Here is a 13,527-nt window from a genome sequence, read left to right on the forward strand (position 1 = left end):
ATACAATTTTCCATTTATTATAAAATGTTAACTATTTGTCTCTTCACCTCCAGTCTCATTGCTCCCTGGTTTTCCCTACCTTCTACAGAAAACCTTTCTCCATCCTGCATAAAGCTAATGCCTTCCTGCTGCTGATTATCTCCAATTTATCACTGTATATATCTTATTTGTACATAGCAGTTTGCATGTTTTCTCCCTTGTTAGACTGCAAGTTTCTGGAGGGCAGGAACAGTTTTTTTTCCTCTCTTTCTGTCCCCCCCCACCTCGCCCCGCCCCAATGCACAGTGCTTGGTCCAGGACAGAAGTTTAATATATGCTTTTTTGAATGACTATTAGTACTGATGTGAAACTGCATCCTCTGTTGTACTCATGTTAAGCATTAAATTCAGGAGAAATAAAAGATATTTTGATGAACCCATGTTGACTACTCTCCTTACATAGTATGTCTCCAGCAAGATTTAAGGCACAATTCTTTAAGAAGGATGGGGCTACCTTAACCAATTCACTGTGCAATCTGCATTATTTTAGGGAAATGGAAACTAGTTTGGATTTATCTCTGTAACTGACTCCTCAGCAACTCTGGGGATTAACATACTAAATGAAGACTCCCCAAACAAAAAGTCAATGGTGGATTAACGCTGAGGAAGGGGCAAGCCCACAAGCCATTTCCTGAGAATTATTTTATTTTTTAACACAACAGGGAACTGAAATGCAAGGGGAACAAAACCATTAGAACCCTAACAGAAAAATTGGAGTCGTAAAACAGTCAAAGGGAATGTGAATGTTTTCAGAAAAAGAAAAATCAAAGAATACAGACATCTTTGAGACTTCTTTGGATTAAGTTGAGAAGATATGAATAAAGTATACTCCATCATACTTTTTAGAGAGATACAGAAAATGAAAATTTGGCAAGTATTGCCTAGTATTCAATTCACTTCTTGAAATGTTATATTTTCTTGGTTTTCTTTTCTCTTTTTTTTTTAGCTGTTTTATGTTGGTCCAGATTTCCATGAGTAATCTTAGGTGGTTCTCCACATTAAAAACTACATAACAGCAAGGCTTTGTTTTCCCCTGATTTTCATGTGGTTTTAAAAATCTAAATTTTTTCATACAAATGAATTTCTACTTTTATCAACATGAATTAGATTCCAGACAATGCATGTTTCTAGGCCTACTAAAGCTTGCTAAGCAATCAATGTGGGTAGTGTTTTAGAGCAGAGGGCATCTTTATGCTCATGTGTAGAGGCAAGCACTATGCCCATGCATACCACCACATACTAGTCTCCAGGTGCTAGTTTAGTGAACTAAGGGACAGGTCAAATCCCAACAGCCATTTGTCACTGTCACCTTTGAGTAAACAGGTTCATAGTCTGGTATACAACTGTCAATGTGTTTAATTGGCACTCTGGTTTTCTGAAAGGGAAATTACGTTACCGGCCATGTCCAACCAACCTAGCCGCCAAGTCTTGATTTCCATGACAACTATGGAATTTGTTCTCTTTTCTCTACTTCTAAGGCCACGCTCTAGTTAAGATTCTCATCGTTTCCTGACTGACTGAATGGCTGTAGTAGTGATCTCCCTTCTCCTATTCTCTTCTTTCTTCAATCCGTTCTCTCCATGGCCACCCAACAGATGTTAATAAAGCACCGTCCTCCCTTGTTCAAGGAGCTTCCTTTTGCACAGGGAGAGTCTACAGAATCTACAGGCTCCCTTTAGCCTCTGGGTAAAATACAGACTCTAGTTTGGCACCTGAAATCCTTTAAAATCAGACTCTCAGCTATTCAAAGAGATCCACTGAACTTGCTCTTCCATGTATATGACCTTCTCTATCATTCCTGTACCTCTGTGCTATTCCTGTGTCCTCATACAAAGAATGTTCTACCCTTTTTGCCCACTGCCCCTTGTAATCCCTAATTCTATTCAAGGCTTAGCTCACATGCTGTCTCCTACATAAGGCCTTTCCTCATTTCCTTAGAAGCTGGTTTTCTTCCAACTCCTCAAATTCCTTTGTATTTACTTCTCTTCTTTGCTCTGTCCCCTTCCCCCCCAAACCCCACAGCCCAGAACATAAACTTGATGAAGGAATAAACCATTTTGCTTTGTCTTCACATCCCCCTTTCCAGTACAGTGCTGGGCACAATAGGGGATACTTTTAAAATGTTGGTTGAAATAAATCTAAACTCAATCTGTGGGAAAGGTTATTCTTCTTCTTTTTTCTCTAAAAGCCTTTCTAATGTTTCCATATACTTTTATCTTCCTCTTCTACAAAACTGCAAGAACAGCATACAAAGTGTTTTTATAAGTCACATACTAAAGTTATTCTTCAATATCCTTCTATGGTATCAATCAACAAGTATTTGTGAAGTGCTTAATATGGTGTGCTAAGCACTGGAGATACACAAAAAGGCATAAGTAAAGTCTCTGCCCTGAAAGAGTTTATACTTTAATGGAAATGGGAGGTAACCCTGGGTTCTGGAAGGCCGTATCAATGAAGTATATAAGCCCCGGCATGCCTTATTCCAAGCTGAAAAGGATTTGGTGATGGGCACAGTAATGCGTTGCCTATCCAGATTTTAGAAGCTAATCTAAAGTTGACTTCAGAGTGTGATCAATTTTTTCATCTCAGGAACTCAGAAAAAATTATCTGCCAAGTTAGAGTGGGGTTGTGATCTGTATCCATGGAAGAAATGTCCATACCAACTATTACTGGTCTAATAATTACTGATCTATCAAGTACTCATAATTACTTTAGGCTAATTATTTGTGCTTCTGAGTCTTGGTTTCCCCATGTATAAAATGAGGGAAGTGGATAGAATTCTACAGTCCCTTTCCCTTCTAAGGTCTATGGCTTTAGAAAATGTTGCTAATTGGTAATTTATTTTTTGGATATAATGGAAGATCTGTTCAAAAGGTGTATAGAAGTGTTAGCATAGAATGGTTAGGTTCAAAGGGCATTAACATGGAGCACTTTGGTTATGTTTTCTCATTTCCCCTACCTGTTATTGCCTAATAATATGTAAGAGTCAATAACTAAGATAAATTTAAACCCATTTTTAGAACTATTAAGTCCCTTAACGAAGGGATAGTTTCATTTTTGTCTTTGTCCTAGTTGTTTGGTACGATGCTTTGAACATAGTATGCACTTAATAAAGTAGGCACAAGTTGATTTCAGGAATACCAACAAAAATATTTGTTAATGTTATATCACAGAATCTCTAAATATATGTGCAGACTAATGTGATATGTTATATCACAGAATCTCTAAATATATGTGAGCTGCTCCTAAATTCAGGGCCTGAATTTGTTAAGGTCGAGTTAATGAGGCTGAGAGCAAAAAACAAAGAAACAAAACAAAAACTCTTACAAGGACGAATATTGCACTAAATAGCATAGTTCTCTATAAGTCCAAGTTAGCAACAAGAGTAGACTGGACTGAATCCTATAATGAGTCTGTTAGGTCTAAAGAGCTATACCTCCTTCTCAGCTTTGGCTCTTTTAGGTGTTCATCATGGCTTCAAAGACCTTCGTCAGTTTAGCCAATTAGTAAAATGGGCTGAGTTATACTGAAGGGGCTACATATCTCTAAAGAATAATGATCTACTATGGTGCCACCTGTTTCTTTGTTCCAGGTAGCTATTTTATGGTTATGAAGAAAAAAAAAGCATCAGGTGATATGTAAAACAAGGAGATATACATATGCCAAAAGTATGTGCTTCTCTGATGACCCAGAAGAGAGTCTAGGTTGAGAAGGGATTTCTGATGAATGGTCAGATATTCCAGTTTGGGAATGACACCGTGTCAATTGGCATAGAGCCTTTTGGGAGAGATTTATAATCACTTAAAGCAGTTTAGTCTATCCATCTAACAGGAAAAGACCAAATGAATGGATGAAGAATGTCTACTGTCAATATTCCAGCATGCATCTGAATGGATATCTAACAGAGCTGATCAACAGGATGTCTATCTGGAACAGATAATACATATAGACATTCAGTTGGATACAGAGATGAAAAGAAGGAAAACAGGATGGATTGCTTTCAAGAAACTGCAAAGCTTATCTTCTGATTCTAAGTGTCCTATCATAAGAGTTGCTCAAAAGATAGGCAGATGTGTTTATTTTTGGAGGAAATTGAGATTAAGTGATTTGCCTATGGTCACACAGCTAGAAAGTTTCTGAGTCATGATTTGAAATCAGGTCCTCCTGACTCCAAGGACATCCACTGTGCTACCAAGCTACTCCCAAAAGTGATTTTTTGATACAAACGTTTTGTGGACCACTGTCTATGGAAGTCAAGATATGGGTACTACACAGAGGGTAATACCATAGGTATACAACCTATAATCTGTAACATAACAACAAAAGAACTCCAAATGAGAATGAAAGGTATCATCAAAGAATGGTATGGCAGAAAGAGAAAACAGGCTTGATTAAGTGGGACAAGAATGAGTGAGGGTATCAAGCAGACAGCCAGCCAGAGTGCTTTCACTGATAACCTCAAGAAGTCAAGAAAGAATAAGGAAGTCCTCCAGCAAGTTAGGTAGCCCACCTAACAGTAAATTCTTAGGTGGATGTGAGTAAGAGGTCAACAGGATGGAAAGACACAGATGGGTTACAATCTGTATCACTGCAAGAATTCCTAAATGAATGAGACTGCACATTCATTTGAGATATCATGCAGCTTAATCAGGCCGTTAGGACTCAAAGCCTAGGGAAATCGTTTGATATATATTACACAGACATAATAATGAGAGTGACAGCAATGTGTATGCTGCGGATGCTCTGGAAAAATGAAAATTCATCTTTGTTGATGTTGCTTTGTATGTAGTTTAAAAGTAAAGGGAAATGCTGAAGATACTAGGTGAATAGCTCATTTTCTTTTTTTTTTTAATCTTACATTTGACTTTAAACAAATACTTGATCTTTTTGTTGTTGTGGTATCACTTCCTTTTCATCTCCAACACTACCACCATAGTTTAGGCCCTCTCTACCCACCCCATGGATGATAGGAAATCCTCAATTTATAAAAATTCCAAAAGTTTGTTTCTAATTTTGTAACTCAGAATGCATTTTTCTCATAGAAACATTATTATAATGGTGGTCCAATTCCCAGCCTAGACCATAAATGCCTAGTTAGCCCTTAATGAAGCTTAAAAATCATAGAATAAATTATGCCATAGAAACTAGTTAGGACATTCTAAACAATTAACTCCTATTTTAGTGGCAATGCCATAGTCTTTTCCATAATATTTTTTTTTGTTTCCTTTTAGAAGATTTGTTTAAAGAATAGATTTTTTGGGAGTTTTTTTTTTATATCTACAGGAAAGTAACTCTATAATGAGCATACAAATAGACAGAGATTTAGGCAAGTAAAAAAGGCTATGTTCAATTTACTTACTTCAATTATGTTTAATAACTAAATAGCAGTGAGGGTTTTTTTCCCCTGGAGGATAAGGAAAGAAAAAACTTTTGTTTTAGAGATGATATCACATTTGGCAAAGAGCAAATCACCATAGAAGTCTGTTTCATTCACTCTGTTAAGGGATGTGGGTGAAGAATAAAGTTAAAACTACTTTATGAAAATGAGCTATTTATTATTAATAATAATCTCTATATGAAATATTGTCTCAAGTCACTAATAAGAAGTAAATACCAAAACAACTCTGATGTTTCACCTCTTTGTAAATTGGCAAAGATAACAAGAGAGAATGGGTTGGGAAAGAAAGATACCTTAACTCATTGATGGTGGAATTGTGAACTGGGTTAATCATTCTGGAAAGATAATTCAGAATTACATCATTATGATTATCATCATCACTGTCAGTATTTATATGCCATTTTAAGATTTGCAAACCATTGTATGTAGTTATGTAATTTCATCCTTACAATATCTCTAAGGTAACAAACAAACAAACACAATAACCCTGAGGGGTAGGCACTATCACTATCTTAATTTTACAGTCAAGGAAACTGAGGCAGACAGAGGTTAAAAGACTTGTCCAGCCTAACACAGATAATAACTGTCTGGGGCTACGTGAGGTGTTCGTGACTCAAGGTCAGCACTCTTACCCACTGTATCACCAATGCGACTCCAGTTACATGAAGAAAGTGACTGACATGTTTCTACCCTCTGACACAGAGTTTCTACTGATAGGCACATGTACCCCAGGAGATAAAATGACTAAAAGAAAGGCCCCATAGCCACCAAAATGTTATAGTACCACTTTCTGTAGTAGCAAAGAACTAGAAATAAAGCATATGCCTGCTCAATTCACTGGAAAATAGATAAACAAAAGTTATATGTGAATTTAATGGAATATTACTGTGCTATAAAATATGATGAGAAATGAATGTAGAGAAGTATAAGAAGACGCCTATGAACTGATACAATATGAAATAAGCAGAAAGAGGAAAACACTATTATACGACTATAACAGTATAAACATAATTAAAACTTCAGGCTAAGAAGTTACAATGGTCAATCTTGGAGTCAAAGGAAAAAGATGGAAAGGTACTCCCTTCCCCCTTCTTTGCAGAGATAGAAAACTACAGGTGTGGAACATTATATATGACAGACTTTCTCAACATATGAATTAGTTTTCCTAAACTATTTTTTCCATCTTTTAAAATTCTGTTATAAGGGTTTGCTTTGGAAGGAGCAGGAGTATGGGTATTTTGGAAAACATAAGTGATGTAAAAATAAATAATATGAATTAAAAATTAAATTTAAAAACATTATGGAAGCAAACATTTTATCTTAAAACAAGCAATCTATGGCTAGTCACAGATTTTTCTTTTTGGGTTTCAAAGCAATATCTTTTGGAAACACCAATATGAAGCTAAATATCAAGGTGACAGTGAAATCTAATTAGCTTTTTTCTTAATTTCTTGTGTTGTTTTAAAGTGTTTTTTAAAGTAAGTTTTAAGCAAATGTTATTTGGCAACAGATTTCTGAACTGAAAGTACTTCTATGGTACTCTTGGGATCTCAAATTCCATTTGCATTTTAAGTCAGAGCAGACTTTGGTTCTTAACCCTTACAGCCTCATCTTCATCACCCAATTAGAGCCACAAAGCATGAGCAAGATAGGAGGTGTAAATGAGTAGGAAGGAACCCATGGAGAGTAGGAGGCTTAATGGGGAATGTCTAGATAAGGAGTCTAGACCATCTGTAATTGGTTGATAATGGGAAACACCAGATAAATAAGGAACTTCCCAAAGCCAACAGCTATGACAGCTTAAAATATACATGAAATTTGGGATGAAGTGTGGGGGTGGACACTGGGAGTCTCTTAAATTATGTCAATCTAATTACGTACTACCCTAAGTGATATATGACGAGTCAGTCACTCCTATCACAGATGCAAAGGCAGAGAAGAAAACATTTTCTAGGGGCTCAAAAGAGGCTACAAATAGGAGGAAAGAAATAAAAAGATCAAGCCTGTGAGAGCAAGATTAGATGACCTCTAAGGTTCCTACCAGCTTTAACTCTATGATCCTTTGATCCATGTCCCTATAAAAATTTATCATTTCAAGTAAGAATGGATGTGAGAAATATGGACAAATCAATAACATATTTCTTTTTATCTTTCATCTTAAACTTGAGGCTTTTTATACATTGACTAAAAGCTCTCATCCCAAATTTCATTTACAATTTTTCCCATGGAGCACTTATCATATATTTGCATAAAAGAGGAAAGCAAAAGACCTTAAACAAAAGGAATTCTCTTAAAGAAGTACAACCAACTTAATTTCCAGGGCTTTAATCATTTATTTTTAAAGTAACACGTAACATTCTTTAATGATAACAAATCCTATTCTATTTACATATAAATTTCTATTTAGATAGAATTGCCATATCCTGGCACTCACCTTACCAGAGAATCATCAAGCTGAAATACTGCAGTTAAGATAAGGGAAACATCAACCAATGATCTAATATTTGGCTTCATATAACCTTATCAGGAGACAATGAAAACAGTTGGATCACATCACATAATATCACAGTTGTTTTTGCAAAGCTTTTGTTTATTATCTACATCTACCATTTTCAGAAAACCATTTAGGGCCATAAAATAATAGATGCCCTAATTATTAAGGCTAAGAAGATTATTAGTTGGCTGCTAAAAAGATCAGCAAATCTTCTACTCCATGGTCATCTAAACTCATAGAACACTACACTTGGATTCAGGGAGACCTGTGTTCAATGTGACCTCTGGTCACATTTAATAGCTATGAGATGTGGGCAAATGATGAACCTTTCTGCACCTCAGTTTTTCATTTGTAAAATGAACTGCTTTGAAGAGCAAGTAAAATAACATTTGTAGAGTGTTTTGTGAACCTTGGGGCAGCTAGGTGGTGCAGTGGATAGAGGGCTGGGCCTAGAGTTGGGAAGACCTGAGTTCAAATCAAATCAAATACTAGCTATGTGACCCTGGGCAATTCATTTAACCTCATCTGTCTCAGTTTCCTCATCTGTAAAATGAGCTGGAGGACATGACAAACCACTCCATTATCTTTGACAAGAAAACCCCAAATGGTGTCACAAAGAGTTGGACACGACTAAAAAAGGACTGACTGACTTGTGAACCTTAAAGCATGTTGAAAATCTTAGTCATTATTGTTAATGCTGACTGCCCAGCCTGGAATCATACACACACCAGAGTTCAAATCTGGCCTTAGGTACTTGATAGCTGTGAGATGCTGGGCAAATCACTTAACCACTATATGCTTCAGTTTTCTCGTCTATAAAATGGGGAAAATAATAGCACCTACCTCCCAGGGCTGTTGTGAGGATTAAATGAGATAATAATTATAAAAATGCTTAGTACAGTGCCTGGCACACAGTAAGAGCTATATAAATGTTGGCTATTATTTTTATTATTAAGAAATCTAATAGAATCAGCTTTGTTCCCATTGCTACCACCTCTCTAAAAATGAATTGCTTGTTTCCCTCCTTTTTTTCCTCAGGAGAAAGAACTCTTGGATTGATTTTTGTCACTGTTTTCTCAAAAGCAATGGCAGGTATTTTCAAGATTCATTTACTTCAGCTTTAGTAGGGGTAAGAAAGGGGGACATTCCTTTTTCTAAACAAGGCAAGGGCAAGGATATGCATATCTCACTATAGGTACAAAACTACATTTCTATGCATATGGAACATGTACTTATAAATGAGGGATCTTCACAGGAGCAGGAAATCCAACTTGACTTTTTGTGGTTGTGAGAACTGTCACTTTGCTTAGTTTCAAAATAGGTTGGCTTCAGGGAGTTATTAGCAACTGTCAATGATTTCAGCATTGGCAGAGTTTGCCTCCAATCATATTTAGTAGCTAAGGGGAAAGAGTGGCTTTGCCACAGAAATTGATCCATGAATGGACCCCAGGCCTGGTACTTTTATAGCCTTTGATCTTCAATGAGCTTACCACCCTATCAGCATCCTGGAATCAGTTTGACAACAAAATTTGAGCTCATTTGGATAGATTTAAGTAAACTTGTTGACCACAACAAACACATTCTCAGGACACAATCCAAAACAGTGACTGCACAGAAAAATGGCAAGTCCAATGACACAAATGGAAAACCAGACTCTCCTTATTCAAAGACAGCATGGAAGCAAAGACGTGGACTGACACAAGCTTAATTGTGGCCACGAGGGGTGCCACCTGCAGGTGTGAGCCTCTGCCACTCACTCACTGTTCAGGGCTCACCTGGCTCCAGCCACCTTTGGGAACTAGAAGGCATGGATACATTTACTAGATGTCCCTGCCTTTTGGTCTGGAATGAATTATTTTTTTTCCTCCTCTCTCTACGCAGGTGATGAAGGGAAGAGGATAGCACAGGCACTAAGGAAAAAGGTCTGTCCTGCAACCTATTAGTTGAACGCTTAGAATGGTCTCTAATGGCAGTTTGGGGTAAGAAGCTTTTCTTCTCCAAAAATGATAGCGACACACAGATTGCTGATTCCCATAGACATCCATAATTAGCGCAGGGGCACATCATGACTCCAAAACAAGTTACTTATGTCTCACATTATTTCAACATATCAGAACGACATCTTTTCTAGAAATATTTTCATATCAACAAGTTATTTCACTGAGATTAATTTAAACCTATAAATACCCCCTTTCCCTGTGGTTTAAATCATTCTCCAGTTATTAAGCCCTCTGCCAAAGTTTCATCTCTTCACAGAAGATCATGTCTCCAACCTTACCTCAATAATATAAAGCACCACATTCTTGTAGAAGCAATATAAGATGCATTTGGTCACTCGATTGTAACTCCAGGCTCCATGCACCAATAGAAGCTTCTCCAAGTAGGCAAACTGAGGGAGAGAAGTAACAGTCAATTCAAGAAGCTAAGTGCTCACCATTTCATAATATAAATCATTCATTGGTAGTCTGAAAGGTCTCAGACCTCTCATTGCTATGTTCCAGGTTTTCCTTTTGCGCAGAAGGTTCAAAGGTCCATATATTAGGCCTGAACCTACAAGATTAGCAAATTGCATTTAAGTTCAGGATAAGGGAGAGGGTGCAGGGTCCAACCCAGGAGACAATAACTTGCCCAGTTAAACCACTTCTTAAATCTCCATTTTATTAGACCACTTAAGCATTGAACATCTTTGCCTTAAAGCTGCTACAGAAAATTTGGGCTATCATTTAAATAGTTTAAATCACAGGGCTTGGGAACCTTCATCACTGGAAGAGGGATTAAGTCCTCAGCCTTTAAGAAGAGCATTTTGGAGGGAATGGAAAGTTCCAGTTTAACCACTAACTTTCTGTTCAACCAGGGACAAAGGAAAACAATTCTGCCTTCGTTTTCCTACCCAGTGAAACAGATTCCTCCATCTTGTAGGACTAAACCTTCAAAGAAGCTAAATGTCAATAAATAAACGAATGAATAAATTAAAAATAAATAAATAAATGATTATCCCCAATATCCATTTTCTGCACTTTAGCATGAAGCCAGAGGTCTAGCCAATTAGGGAAGTGATGTGGATTAACTAATTTACAATAAGGTGACTGGGCAGCAGTGACAACTCAATTATCTTTGTCAGGGGCTCTAGCACTTTGGAAGAGGACTATAGGGAAAGAGTAATGTTTAACACAAAAGAGTAAAATTGCACTTTGGCACCGGGGCCTTTTTTGGCATTCCTACCTTGACCCCTCCCACATGAACAAATCACCTATTCCTAACTGTCAGGCTTGCTCCTTTCCTTTTTATTTTATAGAAAAACCTTAACGGTGAGCACTAGAAAGAAACATCACTTTGGGATTCTTAGGTTCTTAGAATGTTCTAGCATGAATACATTAAGGCTAACTAGCCTCATTCTCCCTATCACACTTTTGGAATATTAAATATATTTTACATAGGGTACTCCAATGCCCCTTTTAGGTTCCTTGAAGTCAAACCTTAATCCCCCTACTTCTGGGCTGAGGGTCAAGAGGACTCTGTCTCAGTCAATTGCTGCAGGCAGTACAGGGGCACAGTACAGTCAAGTCCCCATTGTGTACCTAGAAGTGGCAATCGGGCTATATTTGATAGTCTACGAATATTAAAAAATTCATTAGATATAGTGAACCTTTTATTAGTTTGGGCTTACTGCTAAAATGCAATTGCCTTTTTTTTTTAACTGTAAAGAAGTTATGGACTCAAAATAATACAAGTAGGAGGAAGAAGCATACAGTCTATGATGTGTTCCCCAAGGATAACATGCAAGGAGAGGGGCTTCTAGCATACGATCATATTCTCATTGCCAAATATCAATATAATGAACATCACCTTAGTATCTTACTCTGAAACAGAAAGTCTTGGTGCAGAAATGCCATGAGTAGGCACATATGGAAAAATGAAACTCTCCATAAAGGCTCATTAAGGATTCCAGGGGAGAATAGGGAATCATAAAATAACCAACTAAAACAAATATAAAGGAAGTCTGCGTTTGACCCAGACCCCTGACATTAAACATCAATGAGCACAGAGAACATCTGCTTGAGTCATCTCTAATGTCACAATTTTTAGCTTTGCCATGATTTACCTTCAGGAAAAAATCCTAAATCAAAATTCTACTTTTCTTGAGTGCTTTGAAAACATTACGAAAGTAGAGAGTCAAAGAGATCAAAGTAAAGGGGAAAGGACCTATTTGTATAAAAATATTTACAGCAGCTCTTTTTGTGGTGGCAAAGAATTGGAAATTGAGGGGATGCCCATCAACTGGGGAATGGCTGAACAAGTTGTGGTGTATGATTGTGTTGGAATACTATTGTATTATAAGAAATGATGAGCAGGATGTTTTCAGAAAAGCCCGGGAAGACTTATATGAACTCATGTGAAGGGAAGTGATCAGAACTGAGAACATTTTACATAGTGACAGCAATACTACTGATCAACTGTGAATGATTTAGCTACTCTGATGAAGACAACGACCCAAGATAATTTTAAAGGACTCATGCTGGAAAATGCTATCCACCTCCAGGGAGAGAACTGATGAACTCTGAATGCAGACTTAAACATACTTTGTAAAAAAAAAATCCTCTATTTTTATTGTTTTATTTTGCTTGTTCTTTTGCAATACGGCTAATATGGAAACATTTTGCATGATTAAAAAAAGGGATGATTCTCTCTAGGCAGGGATGTCTCTCTCTCTAGCGGAAAACATGAAGGCATAGGCTGGGGTACAATATTACTCTCATTTATTTAGAAATAAAGACAGCAAAAAAAGATGTGTGCCCCTGGAAGAGAGGTTGGAAAGGAAAGAGGTGCTATCATTCCAGGGGTGGTAGCAGTGGTCAGAGTGTAGATTAAGGAAGGTTAGAAAAGGCAGTATATCTACCTATGGAACAACATAGATATATTGGGAGATAAAGACAAAGTCAGTCCCTGGCAAAACTGTAAAACAGACAAAGGCTATCTTCAAGGTCTTTCCATCCCTTCCTTTCTTGTATTGAAACAGTATAGGTTCTCCTTAAACTCCCATTATTTAACAGTTGCTCTTAGGAAAGATGTTAAAAACTCATCCACATTAAATTCACATTCACAAGAAAGTTAAAAGTGTTTTCTTTCTCAGGTATCTTTTCTATTTTAAAAGTGGATCAAAGGAATTAATCTCCAATAGAAGACAGTAGAATTTCATGGGATCAAAAAGTTAGAAATGAAAGGAACCTTAGAGATCATCTACTCCAACCCACTCATTGTCCTAATGAAGCAACTGAGGCCCAAAGAAACTACATGACTTGGCCAAGGTCACAGATAGAAGAAAAAGAGCTGCAATTTGAAATACAATCTTATAACTCCTGGTTCAGGACTTTTTCTACTCTATCAAGCAACCTGGAAGTTTGAGGACAGAAAGAATATGCCTATTTATAAGGCTAGTGCTAACATTAGGATGAGATGGAAACAGGGAGGGTCTGCATAAGAGGCCCCTCACCTTTTTCACAAGTCCTTTCAATTAGAAGCAGTTGGTTGTAACTACAGCAAGAAAATCAAAAAGCAATGTTGCAGAACACTGCTCACAACACCCCTCTACTGCACTC

The 13,527-nt window shown here is 37.1% G+C and overlaps 1 protein-coding gene across 8 annotated transcripts in view; it reads right to left on the bottom strand.

Annotated features, from left to right (window-relative positions):
• The window catches only part of ATP8A2 (ATPase phospholipid transporting 8A2), a 761,757-nt gene that overhangs the window by 253,926 nt on the left and 494,304 nt on the right, over positions 1-13,527 (bottom strand). For all 8 annotated transcript variants that reach the window (XM_072611751.1, XM_072611756.1, XM_072611754.1 and 5 more), the window contains one exon: positions 10,209-10,319. In XM_072611751.1, coding sequence (XP_072467852.1) covers positions 10,209-10,319 — 111 coding nt within the window. The remainder of the gene's footprint in view (positions 1-10,208; positions 10,320-13,527) is intronic.

This window comes from Notamacropus eugenii, chromosome 5 (assembly GCF_028372415.1).
Source record: "Notamacropus eugenii isolate mMacEug1 chromosome 5, mMacEug1.pri_v2, whole genome shotgun sequence".
NCBI lineage: Eukaryota > Metazoa > Chordata > Mammalia > Diprotodontia > Macropodidae > Notamacropus > Notamacropus eugenii.